The 22,090-nt window shown below is 31.9% G+C and overlaps 5 protein-coding genes across 5 annotated transcripts; 3 read left to right on the top strand and 2 right to left on the bottom strand.

The window, feature by feature from the left end:
* The first annotated feature begins 517 nt into the window (after positions 1-517).
* On the top strand, positions 518-865 carry LOC105114210 (cysteine proteinase inhibitor 1-like). Its single transcript, XM_011010695.1, has one exon. The coding sequence runs from the start codon at positions 518-520 to the stop codon at positions 863-865; it is 348 nt and encodes a 115-aa protein (XP_011008997.1).
* Positions 866-3,772: 2,907 nt separating this feature from the next.
* LOC105114209 (cysteine proteinase inhibitor 1-like) lies at positions 3,773-4,108 on the bottom strand. Its single transcript, XM_011010693.1, has one exon. The coding sequence runs from the start codon at positions 4,106-4,108 to the stop codon at positions 3,773-3,775; it is 336 nt and encodes a 111-aa protein (XP_011008995.1).
* Positions 4,109-6,247: 2,139 nt separating this feature from the next.
* On the top strand, positions 6,248-11,222 carry LOC105114199 (putative MO25-like protein At5g47540). The gene is made up of 11 exons (XM_011010674.1): positions 6,248-6,738; positions 7,416-7,577; positions 7,805-7,923; positions 8,314-8,388; positions 8,758-8,851; positions 9,359-9,418; positions 10,157-10,225; positions 10,377-10,475; positions 10,641-10,685; positions 10,818-10,920; positions 10,996-11,222. Exons 1-11 carry the CDS (start codon positions 6,616-6,618, stop codon positions 11,064-11,066), a joined length of 1,020 nt encoding a protein of 339 aa, XP_011008976.1. The 5' UTR covers positions 6,248-6,615; the 3' UTR covers positions 11,067-11,222.
* A 3,779-nt stretch (positions 11,223-15,001) lies between these two features.
* On the top strand, positions 15,002-19,099 carry LOC105114198 (inositol-phosphate phosphatase-like). Its single transcript, XM_011010673.1, has 12 exons — positions 15,002-15,228; positions 15,346-15,401; positions 15,476-15,526; positions 16,175-16,255; positions 16,388-16,491; positions 16,589-16,673; positions 17,121-17,175; positions 17,283-17,326; positions 17,993-18,061; positions 18,148-18,248; positions 18,321-18,377; positions 18,698-19,099. Exons 1-12 carry the CDS (start codon positions 15,216-15,218, stop codon positions 18,816-18,818), a joined length of 837 nt encoding a protein of 278 aa, XP_011008975.1. The 5' UTR covers positions 15,002-15,215; the 3' UTR covers positions 18,819-19,099.
* A 330-nt stretch (positions 19,100-19,429) lies between these two features.
* On the bottom strand, positions 19,430-21,275 carry LOC105114197 (Auxin-responsive family protein). Its single transcript, XM_011010671.1, has 3 exons — positions 20,510-21,275; positions 20,098-20,352; positions 19,430-20,009 (listed from the first exon to the last, which is right to left on the bottom strand). The coding sequence occupies exons 1-3, from the start codon at positions 21,116-21,118 to the stop codon at positions 19,680-19,682; spliced, it is 1,194 nt and encodes a 397-aa protein (XP_011008973.1). The 5' UTR covers positions 21,119-21,275; the 3' UTR covers positions 19,430-19,679.
* Between the last annotated feature and the right edge of the window lie 815 nt (positions 21,276-22,090).

Genomic DNA, 22,090 nt, shown 5'->3' with positions numbered 1-22,090 from the left:
TTAGATGAAGATATTGTTATTATTTTTAATGGTTTGAAAAAATAAATTAAAAAATATATATATTTCAAAAAATCGAAGGTAATATTTATATTTTTCCAAACTCATTATGACAGACTTGGACAAACATCCATTGAGTATTTATTGAGTTGGGATGAAATTGCAATTTCAAGACATGATTGCGAAGATAAAAGATTTAAATATACATAAAGTATGAAGTATCATTTCCGCCGATTGACTTTTTAATAACATGTGTATCAAGGAACATTAACTCATTTCCATTTTGCTAGATTTTCTGTGGACTTTCTTCCAAGAATCTTATCCTTGTGGAAGATTATAAGGTTATCAACATGTTTATGAAGGAACATCAATCCCTTTCCTTTCAAAAATCCATATCACAAGGAAAATTAATTCATTTTTTTCCTTTCAAAAATCTTATTACCCTCTATAAAACGAAACCATTCCCTCTCAATCATTCAACGCCATTCTTTCAAATCGTTGAAATAGCAAAAACGCTAGAATGAAACGACAAACACTAGCCCTCTCCTTCTCCCTCCTCTTCATCGCCATAACTCTGGCGGTGGTTGACGCGTTTTCGGCTGGTGGATGGACTCCAATAAAGAACTTGAATGACAAGCAAACTATAGAGATTGCAGAGTTCGCCATTGCAGAGCATAACAAGCAAGCCAGCTCTAATTTGGAGCTTGATAGTATCGTTAAAGGACTTGAAAGATATGCAGGTGATAACAAGAATTATCAGCTTGTTTTGACAGTGAAAGGAGGAAAAGCTGATGAACAGTATGAAGCTGATGTGGACGTTTCGGGGGATTTGAAGGCTCTGATTCTGTTTGTGCCTTTAAAAGGTTAAGAAAAAAAATATGAAATCTAATGTGGTGAACAATTATGTGTTTTTGAGAAATTGGAGACATCAATGATAGTTATAATAAAAGTTTAATAATATTGTATTCCATAATATCATGTTCAAAATTTAATAATAATTTTAAATTCAATGATCTGGATCAAATAAGAGAAAAAAAAAAAGATAAAAAAGAGGAGTTAATAACAAGTACGAGGCATTTGTTGATGAGAAACCTGGGGAAGATTCGAAGGGCATGACGTAGTTTTAATTAAAAGGTTGAGAAAATGTACCCTCAAGTTTAATGTATTAATTTCAGTTTTTTTTTTTTTTAGAAATTTGACATGATAATGATATATACATACAAGCTATTTCACCTGTGATTCGACATGGGTTATATATTAATTTAAAAAAAAAACTTTAACATGTAGGCTTTTTTAAAATGTTTTTTAATTAAAAAATTTTAAATGTAAATTAAAAAATTTGTGGAAGTATCTAATTAAATAAACTGATATTTGTCTATGTAAATAAATAAATAAATAAATCATTAATAATAACTAAAAATAAAAATAAAAAACTAGAGAAATATATATATATACACACACATACCAAAATATTTGGTATTACAATATAAAACATTTAATGATTGTGTATTGAATTTGTTTTTCAAAATTTGTGTTTTTATGAAATTAAATGATAATATAAATAAACACATATGAAACTAATTGAATAAAATAAAAAAAATATTTGCAAGACTTCACATATTAAAAATATTATTTTTTATTTTTATTTTTATTTTAAAAAATAAAGTTCATATGTATAAAATAAAAAATATAAATAAATTAGAATAATATCTTTAAAAATTAAATACACATAAAATAATTAAAAAAACTTCTATTAAAAAAAAGTTTGCAAAACTACTAGCCTAAACCATGAGTCCAGGATAACCCGATAAAAACAAATTGAAGATAACCACAATACCAATCCTTTTTTTCATAAAAAATAAGGTCAAATATGAAATGAAAAAAAAAATCAAAATAAAGAATATTAACTTATATTAATTTTTCAAACCTATGATTCAGGTTTATGAACTGAAAGCATTACAAATAGAAAAAAAAAACTTTAAAGCTTTATCCCCAACAAATTAAATATCAAAGGATAAAACTAATAAAAAATTAGTTACGCAAAAGGATCTAACAAAATAAATTATAATTAAAAGAAAGAGGGTGAAAATCAAAATGAAAAATAAATTAAAGGGCAACAAAAAATTTTTGATTGGAGGATTAAATTGAAAATAAAAATAAATTTAACAAAGGAAAGAAAATTAAAATAATGATGGTCAAATTAGAAAAATAATACTCCATAAACTCTAATTGACATACAAAATCAAAACCAATAAAACTTTAACAAAAAAACCAAGAAAAAATAGAAAAATAAAGAATAAGGATAAAAAAATTAAAAAAATAGTATATGAAAAATTATAATTAAATGGTGAAATTGAGAAAAAAAAAACAAAACCTTTTTAAAGAGCTAAGATAAAAAATCAAAATAATAAAGATTAAATTTGAAATACAAAAATAAAAAGGACCAACATATATTTTTTACATTAGAAAAAAAAATAATCACTAGTTATAAATTGTTCATCAACCATTGTCAGACGTCGCACCAAGATGAAGATGATGCAATGACACTTTAAGCTATACAATAAAAAGATAAGGGATGGCTATGGAAAGGCATCTTATGCACCATCTAAAAAATGTGGGTGTCTTCCGTGCACTAATGTGTGAAGAGGATGCACCAATATCTTTTTTGAATAAAAAAATAATTATTCAACTTAAAAAAATTATGATACCATTATTGAATGTCACACCGAATATAGCAGTGATCTATAAAATAAAAAAAGATAACTAATATTTTATTCCTAGAAAAAAATATTTTATTTAAAAAGTTGTTATCTAATATTATAATCATTAAAAATTTTAATTGTTCTTCAAATGAAAAGGATTGGTTCAACTCTAAAGTGTCATACTTTATATAGATTGCATTACTAGTTTTATTTTAAATTATTATAGGTTATTGTATTATATTATCAATGATTTATCTATAATATTTTTTGTTCCAGCTTCGATCAATGTTGATATTGATGTTGATATTTTTTTAGTTTTCCATCAATAAATACTTAATTCGATTCTTCTGATTTGATATAAGTAAATACCCAAATTGATCCTCATCTTGAATCTATTTGCCTTAAACATTTTTTAATTGAGATTTTTAAAATGATTATTGTCGCATAATGATAGAAGTGGACTTTGAATCCTTCCAACCAGATGAATTTTTGGTATTTTATATATAATTCTATCTGGACCAACATCGTGATGAATATGGCACAAAGGATGTCAATAGCAGTATCAATGGAAAGTGTGGCAATATTGGCCTCACCCAAGACCTTGTTAAAACATATAGAAAGCTCGACTCAAAATAAAAAGGCCATGATTTCTGTGGTTTTGGGAACACTTTTTTAGTTGTTTCATATTATTCTAAACCTCCATGTATTTAGTGCATCTGACGACACGGTGCATAATATTTTAGAGAAAATATTTTTTAAATTAAAATAATATTTTTTAATTTTTAATACTAATACATTAAAATTATTAAAAAATATTTAGAATATCAATTTAATATCTTTCCAAAGAAATTTAAAAAATACTTAAAAAAAGAAGGTTGAACTGCAAAATAAAATAAAAGAAAAATACATATACTATATATCAAATGATTTTTTTATGAAGAATCCAGAATAAATAATAAAAAAAATTAAAATGACGACACGTATAACGAAAAGAAGACATTTCATATTCAAAAACACACCAAACCAGCTTTTATTATATTTAATTCACCACATTTATTACTTTTTTTTCCCCCTTAACCCTTTAAAGGCACAAAAGATATTAGAACCGTCGAATAATCATAAGTCTCATGCACAACAGCCTCATACAGTCTACCAGCCCCTATCACTGCCAAAAGAAGCCGATAATCCGTGCCTTCTTTGACCTGCAATTCCCCTTTTTGGATACTATAAAGCCTCAACTCGGATCCAGCTTGCCTGTTATGTTCTTTTACAGCGAACTCTGCAATCTTTACCACGTGATTGTTTTCCAAGTTCTTTATTGGAATCCATCCGTCTGCCAGCGTTACATCAACCACCACCATAGTTATGGCGATGAAGAGGAGGGAGAGGGCTGGTGTTTGTCGTTTCATAGTAACGTTTTTGTCGTTTCAAGAACTTGAAGGAATTGCGAAGAATGAATGAGAGGGAATGGCTCTGGTGTGGTATTAATAGGGTGTGTTTGCTTTTGGTGAACATGGAGGAAGGACAAGATTTTGGAAAGAAATTAAACCGTGAGAAATCTTAGAAAATAGAAATAAATCAATGCTCGTTGATTTTATAAACTTGGGAGTTTTTTAAAAATAGCACCTTCATGTATATATGTTAATTGTCCATAACAATTCCCAATTTATTTTAAAATTCTTTTTTTTATTGGTTCCTATTATATCTCTCTTTTTAATGAGTTTCAGAATATATCTAGCACCCATTTTGCAGAACTTTCCATATATAATCCCAATATGTCATTCACATGAGACAATTATGAACAGTTTTTCTTTGAATTTGACTTTCAATAAGAAGGAAAATTTATTAAGACTTCAAGATTTCCATTGCCTCGGTGAATGGAAGTACACACCAATATTAAGTCTTTAACGTCTCCAAAAAAAAAAAAAAACAACAGAGAGAGGATAATGGTATAAAAATAAAAAAAAAAAGAAAAGAAAAAAGCTATAAAAAAAAAAGAAAAAATAAAAAAGAAAGAGTTAACGAAACTGAATACTATCCTTATATGATAGCTTCTGAAACCGTGTAGAAGGAACTTTTGCGACATTGGACGGCTGAAAATTATTGCGAGAATGAGTGGAAATGACTCGAAGTCAAAAATAAAAAAAATTGCATGTGAGGATGCGGCATTGGGAAGGCATTGAACCAGGAGAGATGTCTTGTGAAATCCGTCGTTGTAAAACTCAACCAAGGATCGATTTAAGATAAGAGATTGGATTAACTCTGAAAAAATTACAAAAAAATAATATAAAATGATTTTATTTTGATTAAATTTTTAATTAAATGAGGTATACGTTTAACCCAATTAGCAGCTAAACTCAGAATCTTAACTTGAGCTTTCTAATGCATTTTGGTCCATTCCAAAAGAGATAGATCTTCCCTATATATCCCAATCTTAAAATTAATTAATTGCTTGATATTTTCTTATTGGAAACATTATTTTACAATTTAAGAGTTTTTGCATCGAGATGCTTTTGGTTAAAAAATAAATTAATTCTTTATTATTGGATTATATATAATATTAATTATAAGTTTCATCAAAGAAAAATATCAATCATATATATCAATAACTACTGTTAAAAAATGAAAAATAGTTATTAGAATTAAAATATTATATTGTTAAAAATTAATATATAAACTTATCAATTAATAAGACCAAGACTTTAATATTATATTAAAAAATTATTTAAATCTAAAAATCTTAATAATTAAATGAAATTTTAAGATATAATTTATATAATTTTTTATAATATTCCTAGTTAAAATATATATTCACCTGAAAAATACAATAGTTTTTTTCTTGAACAACGATTGTGTAGATAGAATTAGCTAAGTTCCTTCATATTTATAGAGATAGGAGATATAATTTACATGGACATATTAAATCTCACTTTTAACTGCTTTGATAGTAGTCTGTATATTTTCCCTTCCACTCGTAGAATGGGGAAGAAATATACTTTAGAGATACTACTAATTGTTGAGAAATGAAACTCTATATATCGTTGTCCAAAGATTTTTTTAATTCAATTATTTATATTGAAATTAAATTAAAATTTTAAATTCTTAGAATGATCATATTTCTAAAAGATATTACGCATTTTACACCTATTTATATCTAAATATATTTTCACTGTATATGTTTCAGGATCAAAACCTTTGTAAATAAATTTAATCAAACTAGCTAGTTCTAGGCAATGCTTTAAAACTCCACATGGTAGGTTAATCTATGATCTAGATTAAGTTGAATTTTAATAAAAATAAAAAGGAAATTGATTTAGTGAGACTCAATAAAAATTTAATTATTTTTAATTTTTATAAAATAAAAAAATTAATTTAATCTAAATTAATCTGAATTACTCCATCTAATAAAAAAAAAACTATGAAGAAATGAATCTTATCCTTGAAACATAATCTAACCCTTTAGGACAACGTTTTCCACTTCTACCTCAGTTACTTACTGTAGTGTAGCCGTTTGTGTCGACTACCAGTCCGTCTATGTAAGGCCCAAAAAAAGAAACAGAACCGTCGGATTTAACACAAACAAAATCAAGCACCCATTTTCCTCTCTCGTAAAAATCAAATCCCATAAGAACTCAATAATCCAAAAGCAAAATTGGTGGCTAAAAATAAGTAAAACGTGAACCCTTTTAGTAGATAGAAAGCAATCACTTTCTTGTGTTTTGTGGGGTTTATAAAGGGAGGAAAGATAGGAGTCTGCGTGTCAAAACGAGCTGCTGCAGCAGCACGGGAGGAGGTAGTGGTGAAGAAATTCTCTCCACCACCACAATCTCCTGCAGCGGCAGCAGCAGTAGCGACAAAGAGACATTCAGGGCTGTTGAGTTCGAAATCGGGACAGTTAGTGGGTGATTCGAATAGGATGAAGGGACTTTTCAAGTCAAAGCCGAGGACTCCTGTCGATGTTTTTAGACAGACTCGCGATCTTTTAATCTATGTTGATCGGGGTTCATCTTCTTTGTCTGATCCAAAACGAGAAGAGAAGGTTGGCATTATCTTTATTCATTTCTGTATAATTTTAAGTGTTTGTGTTTGTTTTTTCTCTGAATTGGGTGGGTTTTGATTGATCTGAGATTGTTTTGGGATCAGTGTTGTTTTTATTTTTCTGTTTTGGATGCGAAAGTTTGAAACTTTGTGAAAAACGTGAAGATGTTTAAGTGATGGTTTTTGATGGAAGATTTGATTTTAGATTAGGGTATGTTATGATATGCTGTGATCTTTACCTAAATAAGTGCTTATTTGATTGCGATGGGGTTCTTTTGCTGATTAAGTTTAACTTCAGCGTGGCTGGGTGGGTGTGTTATGAGAGGATTTTGATTTCATGGCAGTGAGTTCAGTGTAAAGATTTTAACTTCTTAATGGCTTTATCTGTCGAGGGATTCAAAGTGGAAACTTTGATTGTAGGTTTGCGAATGAGGTCTGATCTATGGTGCTATATTTGTCATTGATTTGTTTCAACTTGTTTGTTCACGGTAGAGGAATAGCCCTACTGAATTTGGTGAGTGTAGGTATAAGAGTGTGATGAACATGCATCAGGTTCGTCATATAATTTCTTGCTTGTGTTTCTTGTTTTGGTAAGTTATTATCTTTAGTAGGGCTACTGGGACATTTGAGCATTTTATTTGTGGAATCTGATATTTACAGTTATATATTCTAACACAGATGGCAGAATTAGCTAAAAATACCAGGGAGTTAAAGTCAATTCTTTATGGCAATAGTGAATCTGAACCAGTGTCAGAAGCGTGTGCACAATTGACTCAGGAGTTCTTCAGAGAGAACACGCTTCGTCTTTTGATAATCTGTCTTCCAAAATTGAACTTAGAGGTAAGCACTCACAGGATTATTGTTGAGAGCTATGTAGATTGTTATCTTGAATTAGCTATCAGATTTATGAGGTGATAGTGTTCTTTTTCCTTGTTCTTTCATAATGGTTTGGTTTAGTGACACTTGTGCTTTATGCTTGCCTGGGTGAATCTGTTGGATTAAATTCCCAACTGGATGGAATTTACCCTTAACTGTGTCATTTAGCATGAAGATGTTTCCTTTTGCAGACCCGAAAAGATGCCACTCAGGTTGTTGCAAATCTACAAAGGCAACAAGTTAATTCAAGATTGATTGCATCAGACTACTTGGAGAAAAATACAGATCTTTTAGATATTTTGATAGCAGGGTAAGCCATTAACCCTGGAGAGTGTTGGGGGTTGAGATTACAATGATTCCATTCAATAGGTCATCGAATATTATGGAGTTGGTTCATGGGTTAAATTTTTAACCTGCTGCATAGTTTCTGAAATCTAATGGATAGCTATTGGTATCTTAATTATCACATCCCATTTAGTTTGAGCATCGATTATCTGTATAAAGATTCCATTTATGATCCATTTGACGAGTGATGCCTGTCTTCTAGATGTATGTCTGGAAGTTGTATTTAGCTGTTCTGATTTTTATTTTTGAAATATCTATAATGCAAGAGGATTTTGCTGTTTACAAAATCTTTAAATGATTGTCTTGTATGCTATACTACTTGGCATCTTCTAACTCTTGTGTTTTGCTTCTTTAGTTATGAAAACACAGACATGGCTTTGCACTATGGTGTAATGTTGAAGGAGTGCATCCGTCACCAGAGTGTTGCAAGGTAAGCAAAATCAACTGGGTGGTTTAATCTATATCCAACTATCAATATCATCTCTGATTGAGACAGTAATCTTTTCCTGAAAGTCATAAGAATTTGTTTGTCTGTTTAGACTTTGTATACTGAAAATTATGATCCATTTATCTTTACATAAACATGTCAAAGTCTATTGTGAAGTCAACATCTAGAACACTCATTTTAATTTGTTGATTTGGAACTGCTTTTATCAACTATCAGCTTCTATGTTCCTTCTTCTGTTTTTTTTTTTTTTAAATTTTCTCAATGGCATTCTTCTGTTTTTTTTTTTTTTTAAATTTTCTCAATGGTGTTTTGCCAATGTTTTGTGCACTCATTTATCTGGTTTGATGGAAGATACGTCCTGGAATCACCACACGTGAAGAAATTCTTTGATTACATACAACTTCCGAATTTTGACATTTCTGCAGATGCTGCTGCAACTTTCAAGGTTAAGTATGATTGACAGAGATATAATAATTCACTTCTTTTGATCCCTCTTTCCTCTGTCTTTAGCTATTTGAATTTGTTTTTCTTCATACAATGTGGTCTTTTTTTTTTCATCAACTGTCAAAGGTTAACACTAAATGACTTTAAAATTCTGCTTGTTGCATTAGAGAATTTGTGAGAGTATCTTCTGTACTGCCATGCTACAATGTTGGACATGTTCATTATTGTACTGCATCCTTGCACGCAACTATACTCAAATGATTTAAGTGTATTCAGCTTTTGCAGCTTCTGACAGCCCCACATTTTTATGCCTTACATTCATATTTGATAGGGTCCACTATTTTATTTCACTTTAAAAAACCCCAAACTTCAATTTAAATGCTCTGGCAAATTGTTATTTGGGAAGTTTTATGTCTTCATTGCATGCTTTTGAAGTTATTAAGTTTCAGTCTTATATTTGCTATTAGGTGTAGTGTCAATCTGAGGCATTTGTATTGTTTTGTTGCAGGAACTCTTGACAAGACATAAATCTACAGTAGCTGAATTTCTTTCTAAAAACTATGACTGGGTAAGCTCTGTTGTCACTTTTGCTTAGATGGATACTTGTACAGATATATACGTGTCTGTGTTATACATTTCCTTAGTTATGCCCACACACAATGTGGATAACAGGGCATGACCAGCCCTCTTTTAAAGAATTTGGAGGGAGACAAGTATTCTAGTTGGAAAACTTGTGGCTGAGAAAGATGATGTGCTGATTTATTTATCTAGTGATGCATTAATATCAAGATATTGTGGCTGTGCAATGATGGATACATAAAGTAGAATCTAAACCCCTTTTCAATCCCTATAAAATCACTGTGTGAATTTTTTAACTTCTAATGGTTTTGTCAAAAACCCAAATTCAAAACTTATATATGAATATATATATGTGCTTATATATTTCATCAGTAATGCACACATAGACACTGGATAATAGGGCATGTCTAATCCTCCCAGTCTTGAAAAGAGTTTGAAGGCGGACAAAAGTGTTGCGGGAAAGCCCGCTGCTGGTGAGATTAGAAAAGGATGCTTTGAATAAAGCAGACATAAAGAAGAATCTAGTACCTTGTTCTCTGATGAATTGAGTGGCTTTATCTCTCTTTTTTGTAGTTTCCTTTTTAAAACTGCATGTTTTTAGTTACATATCTATGACAAACACACGGATTGTAACATTTGAAATATGTGTGTCTATATTTTCTGTTGCTGCCATCCTTGAAATTATTGGTTAGAGCTTAACAACTGTGTGCCTTATTCTGGATTTCAGTTCTTTGCCGAATTTAATTCGAAGCTGCTAGAGTCCGCCAATTACATTACAAGACGACAATCTATCAAGGTAGGGGAAACATTTGATATATTCTTAGATCAGTCAAAGAAAGCTACCCCCTAGGCATCTGAACCTGGGGAAATGCCTTCATTAAGTTCTGCGTCATTGTTACTATTGATAAATGTACTGTTTATTGAAAAGGCTTCTTTAATTGTGACAGCTGTTGGGAGATATGTTACTGGATCGCTCTAATGCAGTCGTGATGACGAGATACGTGAGCTCTAGGGATAACTTGAGGATTCTTATGAATCTTCTCAGGGTATGTTCCCTTTTAGATTGCTTGTTATCATACCATGTTGTCAGATTGTTAATAAATTTCTGATGTATCATTCTGGCATTTGTGATGTGTGCTGGATAGATTACTAGAACACCAATCTCATACATGATTGGACTCAACTTATATGTGATGAACCTTCCTTTGCAGGAATCAAGTAAGAGCATCCAGACAGAAGCCTTTCATGTTTTCAAGGTACAATTTAAAGAAAGAAATTGTGAATGTTTCCTCTTTGATTCTTTAACTTCATATGCTTTTCTTCTTTCCTCTCTTATTGATTGCCCCCCCCCCCCCCCCCTCCCCGAACCCCCCCCCCCCCCACTGCAGCTTTTTGTTGCAAACCAAAATAAACCTCCCGACATAGTTAGCATACTTGTTGCAAATAGAAGCAAGCTTCTTCGTTTGTTAGCTGATTTCAAGATAGATAAAGGTATAAAAACGTAATACATGTCTAGTGAAATTATGCTGGCTTCGGCAATGTATTGACATTTTTTTTTTTTTGCAGAGGATGAACAATTTGAGGCAGACAAAGCTCAAATTGTGAAAGAAATAGCTGCGCTTGAGCCTAGAGAGTAGCCATGAGTGTGCTTGGTTTCTTGTAATCATTTTACATAATTTACAGTTCTCATGGCCCCTGATGACAATATCAGTATCCAACGAATATATGTTATAACTATATATTCTTGTGCGAAGGGAGGAGAGAAATAAAAAGACATGAATTGAGTTCAATCCTATACTTGGCTTTGAAGATTTGTTTTAATGGGTGGCAAAAGAATCTTGTAAGAGGAGGAGTTGATGTTTTATCAACCTCTTAGCTTCACTATCTCTTCATCCCCCTTTTCTTGTAGGCAAAAGTTACAAGGACGGCAACAACACACAAAAAAGAGTTGCGGATAGGTACTTTAAATTTGCAATTTATTTATTTCAAAATAGAACTAATGAAGTCTGAGGTTTACAAGACCTATATGTAGGCCAGAAAACAACTTGAAATTTGTAAAAATTATATTAAACAGTAAATCTAAAAAATACCTAGAAAAAATTACAAAATTAGTTCAGGCTTGATTTCTAATTTTAGGATATTCAGTGGTTAGACATGGTGGCCTTCTATTGGAATATTGCTGATGGAATCACTTGAGCCGATTCAATGGTAAAGTCTTTTTCTATTTTTGTTTTAAGCTGCTGGTATGATCATATGATTTCTTGTACCTAGACCTACCTTATTAGTCCATAAAATTATCTGTTATATTTATATAGTCTATTCAGATCTAATCTCTATTTAGTTATGTTAGATTCTCAAGCTTATTTAAAACCTTTAATTTTTAGAAGGTTAACTGCATCACCTTTCACCTTTGCAACTTCTGGTTCCTACTTACTCTAATGCATTTAGAAGATCTCACCACTTCTATGTTACCATTAACCAAACTTTTGGGTATTCTTTGCTAATGGAGTTAGAAGTATTTTCACTGTGGGAGTTAATAGCTGTAGATGTCTGTGCTAAGGCTCAACCCTAATCTCATGGAAGGAGAGTAAGCAGCTAGCAAATGTTCATGTGCTAAAGGATGCTAAAAAAGCACATCGCTATGCTATTTCCAGCGTTAAGATCATCATGATGGCAGTAGTGGTAAGGAACAGAGCTAGAAATTTTAGTTTGGGGGGCGAATTAGAGAAAATTTTAGGGGGACCAAAATTTAAATTTTTTTATTTTTAAAAATTTTAGGGGGACCAAAATTTAAAAATTTTTATTTTTAAAACTAAAAATCTAATTTATTAAAAAGAAAGGCTAGTAAAAAAATTTACTGCAAAAGCCCCTGCCCCTGCCAGCCCTGGTGGTGGTGACTGGAGATGCTACAAGGTAATATGAACCTTCCACAATTATGGTTTCCATAATCCCATTTGTCCACATGAATCTTACTAGTAAAGCACACTCTAAGCAATCAGCTTGTTTATCTATAAAACTCGATCTAAGATCAACATCAAGTAAGATTCATTCGAGTTGATTTAACTTTTATTTAAAAAAAAAAACTATAAAACATAGTATTTCGGTATATATAGAAAAAAGATTTTCATTAACTAAACTCAGGCTACATCCTGATGTATTTTTTTAAAAAAAAAACTATAAACCATAGTATTTCGGTATATATATATTAAAAAAAAATCATTAACTAAACTCAGGCTACATCCTGAATTAGCGAATCATCGAGTTAGTTAATATGTTGGGTTGAGCCGAGTAGGTTACTTTATCCATGCTAAGGAGGAGAATATAATGGGAAGCATCAAGCAGAAACGAAGGCTAGGCTTTGTTCCAAAATCCTTTCTTTCCTAGCTTAAAAGGAGTCATTTTCCCTGCCATTAAAGATGAGGCTTCCAGGTGGGACTTTTCAGGGCCTGATTGACATGCGGAGTCACCGGTGAACATCACCAAACACTGCAAGCACAAGCATATTCCAAGCATCTACTTCCATTTAAAAGCAGAACGTTCTCTGCTTTGACTGTTACCAGCACTTCTCGTTGTCATAAAAAGGAGATGCAAAAGGAACATAAAACAATGGGGTGTTTTCATTTTGGAAAATCTACGACTACACCCTCCAAGTATTGTGTATGTTTCAATTTGGTCCTTCTCATTCTAATCTCATCAATATTGAAGTTGTGCAATCCCTCTTCCTCATTAATTGGATGTTAATTTTCCCATAAATTGCCTGCAAAAATCAAGTTTTCTAATTCATATCAAAACTCCTCATTCTTAACCTTCCAATTTAATTGCCTTAATTTATGCCTAGCAAGTGACACCAAATTAACTATCATTCATGTTTATTATGTGACTTCGAAAATTTCTATCATTTAACATATAACTATTTTTTTAATAATGAAATTAAATCATAAATGTTTGTGCATATAATTAGAAGGTTGAAATGGATTAAATTAGAAGTAAATTAATACACAAATTAGCTTCTAATTTAACAAAACAAATCACCATCCAATTAACAAAAAAAATAACACAATTTGAATAAGTTAGGGTATCATCGCTACAATCACAAAAAAAAAAAACCAGACCGATACCTATCCAAGAAATGAAGGATATATTTATAGTTTGCCCATAAATAAAGGCGAAAAAAATAACATAATTTGGATAAGTTAGGGTATCATCACTACAATCACAAAAGAAGAACCAGACCGATACCTATCCAAGAAATAAAGAGTATATTTATAGTTTGCCCATAAATAAAGGGTTGAAAAGACTTAAAAGAAATCTTTAAAAGACTTAGTTTATTTTTTACCTGGACCTTGCTGCAAGAAACATTGTTTCAAAACGGGATAGGCCCGAGTTGAGTCAAGATCTTGCTGACTGGGTTTAGAGCTGCTAAGGTTTAAAAAGATAATTGTTTTACCTAGTTAAAAACTTGATTGATTTGATAACTCAGTAAATTTAAATCCAATTCATTCAAAAACTAACAGGTTGATCAAGACCTTTCAAGTTGAAAAAAAATAATAATAAAAAGGAACTTATTTGATTTAGTTAAAAACTCAAATTAATTCTTGTAATTCAATAAACTTGAGTCAAACTAGTTCAAAATTCAACCATCAACTTATTAACTTTTTCTTTTTTAAAATTAGGTTTTGTTTTTTAATTTATAACCCAAGTTTTATCTCGATAAACAGATTTTAAGGTTATGTTTGTTTCTTAAAAAATAATTTTTAAAAAATTATTTTTTAAACTTTTTTATATTTATTTGTCATTAAAAAAATTAGTTAACGAAAAATATTTTTCACTCAAAAGAAAAATTTAACTTGGTTTTCAAGAAAGTGTTTTTTTAAAAAATTTAGACTGAAAATACTTTTTAAAAATTATAAAAAATTTAGAAATATCATATTATTTGTTGATTATATCAAATTTGATCTTTAAACTTTTATTTGCTATATATATTTTGTTTTAAATATTTATTATTTAATTTCATCTCTTCAAATTTAATTTTTATATTAACTTTAATCCTTATTTTTATAATTGCTATTTGTTTTTTTCTTATTATTTTTTTATTAAAAATTTTTATCGATTAAATTTGAACCTTATTTTTTTAATTGTTACTTATTTTATTTGAAATAATTTATTAAATGTTAATTATTATTATTTTAATTTTTAATTTTTAATTTTTTAATTTTATTTCTATTATTGTGATTATTATTTATTTTATTTGAAATAATTTATAAAATTATATTTTTATTCAACTTTTTAATTTTTAATATTTATTTCTTATTATTCTAATAAACTTTTTTTAAAAAATATTAATAAGTTATTTTCTAGTTTATTTTTCATAATTATAATCAAATACATAATATAATCAAATACTAAAAATTATTTTTTAATTTATTTTTAATTATACTACTAAATATTAAAAAATAATTTATTTTTTTAAAATTTACTTTTTTATAATTTATATTTTTTTAAAAAAATTATTTTCTAACCAGCAAACAATTACTAAAACTATGCCAACCAGGACACTACTACACTGGAAATCCAATCAAAGCAGAAAAAGAACGGCAGATTCCTCACCATAAAACGTGCTATATAAAAAGAGAAAAAAAAACAGAAACCAAACGGTCCTTTCTGTGGCTGGTTGCTGCTTCCTTACATACGTAAAAAGACAAATAGCCTTCAATCATTTTCATCATCATCACCACTAATCGACCTCCCTCTGCCATTCTCTTCTTTGTGCATATAAATTTATAAACATGGCACAAAATGGTAGGAACCCATTAATCTTTTATCACTTTCTTTCTCATGTATTTGACTCGCTTTCAATATGGGATCTTGATGAATCTTGCATGTTGATTTTTATTTGTTTTTATTTGGATGTTTCAGATTCTGTTTCAGAGTTCTTGGAAACTGCTGTTGAGGCAGCAAAGAAAGCTGGAGAGGTGAATTGTAAATTTTGGATTTTTTTTTGGTCCCTCATATTTAGTCTCATTTACATTTCTCGTCTGATTTGTAGATTATCCGTGAAGGATTTTACCAGACGAAGCATGTGGAGCATAAAGGCCAGGTACCCATCGTGCTTTTTTTGGTTTCTTTTTTTCTTTCCTTGTTGATCTTGAATGTAGAATGAGTTTGTGCAGTACTGTGCTTAGCAATTCTTTTTTTCTAAAGATAGGAAATTTGCTGATCAAATGCTGCTAAATATTCTTGAATTCATATCAGTGATTGATTATATCTAACTGGCAAATGAATCTAGCATGCACAGGGGAGCTTTAAAATCCCAGTTTGTAAAGCTAATGGAAATAAAGTCTTAATCTTGGCATTGGGGTAGACGAGTTTTGTAACAATTTCTAACATGCCAGGGGAGCTTTAAAATGGCAATTAAATTTAGCATCCAGGTTTGTAAAGCTAATGGCAATTGAATTCGGCATGCCGGTTTATAAAACTTATGGCAACAAAGTTTTGATCTCTGCGTTGAGGTCATCAAGTTGGTAAGGAAATCAGCCATTGTTGATGCTGCTCCTTCGATTTTCTATGGCTAGCATATTTTCTTGAACATGCAGCAGGAGTACCATGGAAATAGAGGAGAAATTTAGCACTTGAAAGTTTCCTACTCATTTGTGTTAATTTAGCCAGGATAAAAATTTTGTGATTAAACAAACTTGACTATATCATGTAATTACTGACAATTGCTTGCTTTATTTCTAAATTGCAGGTGGATTTAGTTACAGAGACTGACAAGGCTTGTGAAGCTCTCATTTTTAATCATCTCAAGCAGCAGTACCCCTCACATAAGGTTAACTCATCTTTTCTACTTACCGCTACCTGTAGCTAACGAATTCTTGGAATATAGTTCTGTGTGGGTATATTGTCTCCTCGCAAATGGCTGTGTTACTCGTAAAAATTTTCTTTTACTTTTGTTTCTTAGCTCATTGGGGAAGAAACTACTGCTGCCTATGGTGCTACAGAACTGACTGATGAACCAACTTGGATTGTTGATCCTCTTGATGGAACAACCAACTTTGTCCATGGGTAAATCTTGTTTTCTAATGTTGTTTGGTGAATGCAATTTCTTCTTGTTTTTATACATGTACATCACTTCAATGTATTGCAACATGTTTGGATGTAGGTTCCCCTTTGTGTGTATCTCTATTGGTCTTACGATTGGAAAAGTTCCCACAGTAGGTGTTGTTTACAATCCAATAATGGATGAGGTGAGATTTTGTGGTTCACATGTTAGCTCAGGTGGCCACATACCATTTAGAACTTTGAATGATTAGAAATTTTATGAAGAACATGCAGAGGTGACCTACTTTGATATAACCTGCATGTAAGCCTTACGTGAGTGCACCTTTCTGCATGAAACGAACACCAACCTCTTGTTTTCAGCTTTATGGTCTTTTACTTGGGTAAATGTCAGCTTTGTGATGTTGAGCCTGTCAATATTCTAATATTGGGGAAAAATGTATCTGGCTATCTTAAACAGTTTGCCTATCAAATTTGTACCTGCCTTCATTTAGATGTTTTGCTTTCATTTCAGATATGCTGTCATATATTGGCCTGCTTGACATCGAAGTTACTATAAGATTGATATGTCAAAATGTTTTAGAACTTGAAATGTGTCCCAATAATTGCTAAAAATTTCTGATTTATAAATGCAGCTTTTCACAGGCATCCATGGAAAAGGTGCTTTTCTGAATGGAAAACCCATAAAAGGTGTGTCTCTGGGTTGACTATAATCAATCTTCAGATTCTGATACTTTTTCTTTATGCTAATCTTTCCATGATACTCAAGCAACTGCATCCTCGTGTTTCAATGCCAGTATCATCTCAAAGTGAGCTTGTGAAATCTCTTCTTGTAACAGAGGTATGCTTTTCAGTACTGTCTTTATCAGCCCAAAGTTGTAATCAGAGTCACTGAGAGTTCCTTAAAAAACAGAAGGGAGCTTGAAGTCAAATTTAATAAATTGATGACAATGACTAGCTGAAAGGATTCAGGTAGCTTAAACCAAAATGAGAAGTTGGAATTGCATTTTAAACCAGTGATCAAATCATACCTACTGATGTTATATTCTTTGTAATGATTTGATCTTACAAAGTATACATTACAAATTGGTTTCTTGTTGAATTCGTTTCTTAAGGCTTCTGGTAGTGCCCTTGCAACACAATGGATTTCAGCTTTGATCCCAGATAGTGTTGGACATCTTCTATGTCCAATACTAAGGCTAGTCTTCTTTTACCCATAAATTGATTTTGCCGGCATGCTACTTAACCCCTTCCTACTATGTTGTAATATTAATCTTAGGCACAAAGCTCCCATGTATCTGAGAAATGCAGATCAAAGGTTTCTGAATGTATTTAGATTTTACCATGCTGCACTTGCAAAAAAATACATTATAAAGGAGTGCTTCAAGTTCATTCTTGGTGTGCTTCATATGGAATCTTGTTGAAGCTCTGTTCTGCTTCAAGTCTACTTCTTTATGTTTCATTACAAATGTTGAAAACTGATCAAATTAAATTCTGGTGACATCAAGCTGGAACAAAACGTGACAAATCCACTGTGGATGCCACTACTGACAAAATTAATAGCTTACTTTTCAAGGTATGACCAGAATCTGCCATGGAAACCATGTGCTTTGGTGAAATGTGTTGGTGTACATAAAGCATATCTGATTCTCTTGTTATCAGGTGAGATCCCTTAGAATGAGTGGCTCCTGTGCTTTGAATCTGTGTGGAATTGCGTGTGGAAGGATTGATTTGTTTTATGAAACTGGATATGGAGGCCCATGGTACGTATTTGTGATTGATTTCAGCAGGTTTTGGCAGGATGCATAAATGATATAATCTACTCTTGAACTCAGGGATGTAGCAGGAGGTGCTGTGATTGTCAAAGAAGCTGGAGGACTTGTTTATGATCCGTGAGTGATGCACTTTATTTAAGTGATGCACTTTATTTATCATTTCTTCCACAACTTGACTGGGGGGGTATATCTTTTCTTCCACAACTTGACTGGGGGGGTATAAGATGAGTAGGGAATAGCCCCATGACCCTATTCTTTAGCATGCAAGAACAGTGTTTATCAAAGGTCAAATTGCCTTGGTCATTGTCTTGTGACATCCACAAATCTTTCATTTGTGCATGCATCAAGTCCATGATATTAAAAATAAAAATATTCTCAGATTTTTTGGGGAATATAATGCCTTTATTAAAATTTTCATGCTTGTTGTTTTGCATCAGATCTGGTAAAGATTTTGACATCACTTCTCAGAGAGTTGCAGCTTCAAACCCTCTCCTGAAGGATGCATTTGTTGAGGTTTTGCAGCAGTCGGAACGAGAAAGCAACTATTATAATCAATGAAATCACATATTAGTTGCTCAAGACAATCTAGTTTCCCTTCATTTTGTCAGCATCTAACGTTGCGTTCATCGATATCATTCACCATTAAAGTCAATCATTGCCAGCTGAGAGGCCCAATTGCTTTGTGGTTTTTAAACAATGCCAACTTATTTGTAGACTCCAATTGAAATGACAAATACCGTTGTTGGTCATTCGAAACTGCCATGTTAGCAATGTTTTTCTTCACTTTTCATTGAGCAGACAGCATGCCTGGTTGATCCATGGGCTGTCTTATTTCTGTCTCTCCTAGTATTACCTGAACCTCTTAGCTTGATTCTCTAACAAACAGAACAGGATACCGAATGAGAGTTTTGGGTCTTCCCCAATTGATGAAAGTGTTTCACAGCAATAAATATTTAATAGTAGCGAGGGCAATGACTATTGTTGACATGCAGCAAAATATAGGCAAGGAATTATTGATTGAATCTGTGGAGTACTTGCTGGTGTCATGGGGATATCAAATATCAAACGTTCAGGCAGTTTGATCTTCTTTCCTTTGCTGCATGTGAAAACTTGTGAGGAAATTGGACATCAAGAAATGGGTAGCAAAGAATTGAGAAGAAAACCATCAAGGAAACAAGGGGGAAAACAGGATATATATAATAAATAAACAGAGAGAGGCAAATACATGTGATCTCAAGGACCATGTTCAGGCAGAAAACTCCTAAAGACTAACCAGTGAAAGAATCACTTCTAACCCTAACCTCCCTCTGCATATGGGGCCTCCATAAATATACATGAGGGTGCACAAACTCTGCAAAAGCAAAGGATGAAAGAGGGAAAAACAAACAGAAATTCACAACTGATATCCCATAGTTTAATTTACACCCCTTGTTGTGGTCTCCCACCGTACCCATTAGCCCCATTTGATCCATTGGTGAAATGAGGCATCTTTCCAGCAGTCTCTGAACTTTTCCTTTTCACCACAACATACCATGTATAACCTTCCAGCCAGACAGCGTTTAAGGCCAAAGCCACAATGACACCAATGTATGCATTCTTCCACTTCTCATCAGGGTTCAAAATGTTGAATCCTTTGAATATGTTGATGACGCTAAGGATGATAACACTGTACCCAACTAAATGGTGGTAGATGTTCCAGTAAAATCTATACTTGTGATCAGCTTTTGGCCTTAGAAGCAAAGCAAACACCTAAAATCCAAACCACAAACCTCTCTTTTAATACGCTATTACAGGTATAACACGCTCAAAAACTATGTGGCACAGAATTTTTGCTTACCTGAAGGGTTCCGAGGCAGAAAAGGATGATGCCAATTGTTCTATGAGCATCATATTGAATACCAGCTGATTCACTGCCAAGTTTTAGACCGGTAGCCCACCCAGCAACACCAACAATATAGGCTATGGATTGGCAACTGGCATGGAGATAAAACCATGCAGGATCTGCAGATTTGAATACCTTCAAGTACCTTGCTATCAAAGCACCAATTGGCATCAGAATACCCCAACTGACAGCATTTAGCACCCCATGAATCTGAAGTTTTTTGAAGAATTGATCAGAATTAGTTTTTGGTTCATAAAGAAAAGAATTTTTTTTTATTCACTAACAGTCATAAACAGAGTAAAAAACAGAACAAATGAAAACAGAATGAACCATATATGGAGAACAAAATACTGATTCTAGGGCTTACATTTCTCTTTCTATTTTTTCCATTCCCTCCTGTAGAACTAGATTCTCCAGAAAGAAGGTTTAAAGTCCCCATGGATTGGACATTAGACCCACTAGTGGAATGAATCTGAGGAGCATTACCAGAGAGTGGACCATCCTGCCAAACCTGGTTAACAGTGGTGCTAGTGTTTGAAAGTTCTATAGTAGCAAGCATGATCAACTCATTATTTGCTAACGTAGCTGATAAATCTGAAACATCAAAACTAAGTTTCCCTTCTTGCAATGAGGTTTGGTAGCTACTGATAGGTGATGTGTAAGCCCTCATAGTTCCATCAGTTTGTTGGTATGCAACAAGGGCTTGTGAACCAGCCATGCCAGTTGAAGTAGGGTTGATAGCCCATGAAACCCATTTAGAGGAAGTGATTCCTTTGTGTCTATATGCAATTTGGAGCTTGTTTGATGATGAATCATAGTTCCAATGAAGATATGAGTTCAAGACTGGAAGATCATTGCATGCCCTAAAGATCTTGTTGCTGGAGAAAGCATAGCTCTTACATGACTGAGCAGTTGAAGAGAAAACCAGTGACATGAGAATTGCGAGAGAGAACACAAGATTTAGCGCTCTAGCCATAATGGCTAAAGAAGAACCAAGACACCAAGAAAGAAACCAAGGACTTGCTTTCTTATGTGACAAGGTCTACACACGATGAAGAAATTGTAAGAAACCTAGCAATGAGATACTTGTGAAGGGGAGAACAGAGTTTAATGTATAGAGAGTTTAGGTAGGTTAGGTTGTTGGATTGTCCGTTGGGAATGCCTCAATTTATTAAGAGTTGTTGCATATTTTCACACTCTTCCAAAAATAAAAATTCAAATTCAAATTATTTGTGTGATAATGTGATGATACGTACAGTGTTTTGTTTAAAAATATCAATTAAAATAATATTTTTTATATTATATATTAAAATTATCAAGAAACATACCAAAAAAATATTTTTCAAATATAAAAACAAGCACTCATATATATATATATATATATATATATGTCACACATATCCATAATGTTAACATAAAGTCATGACATTAATGTCAGTCCACATTTTCATTTTTTTCAAACAAATAAACATGCTATTTTTATTTTCATTTTCTTTGTTAGCTCGTAACCATCTTTCCTTTTCACACCTACACATGCCCAACTCTAACAACATGGTACTAATGGAGCCATCGAAGCAACTCTCGCAGGTGATTGCTGGTTAGTGAGATAGTTGTTGGTCGACCATGGCAAAATTCTCACCAAGGATAAATTTTAAGGAGCCTTCAATTTATTTATTTAATTTCTGATCAGCAAAAAAAAAGGAATTTCTTTTAAAAAAAATATCATACCAAATAAATCGTTCACCTGAATTTTAATGATTGAAAATAGAGTAGATTAGATACTTGTTGATGTTATGACTATGCAACCCACAAGCCGAATATCAAATTTTATTTGTCATCTTTAACAACAATAGTGTGGTACCCACAGGATTTTTTTTTCACGTATATTAGTTTGGTTGATTTTAATATATACAAAGAGATTGTTAATTTATATTTGTTATTGTTCCGA

The sequence above is a fragment of the Populus euphratica genome, unplaced genomic scaffold (genome assembly GCF_000495115.2).
Source record: "Populus euphratica unplaced genomic scaffold, PopEup_1.0 scaffold708.1, whole genome shotgun sequence".
Lineage (NCBI taxonomy): Eukaryota > Viridiplantae > Streptophyta > Magnoliopsida > Malpighiales > Salicaceae > Populus > Populus euphratica.
The sequence above is the reverse complement of the archived record's forward strand: the minus strand, read 5'-3'. Positions and strand labels throughout refer to the sequence as shown.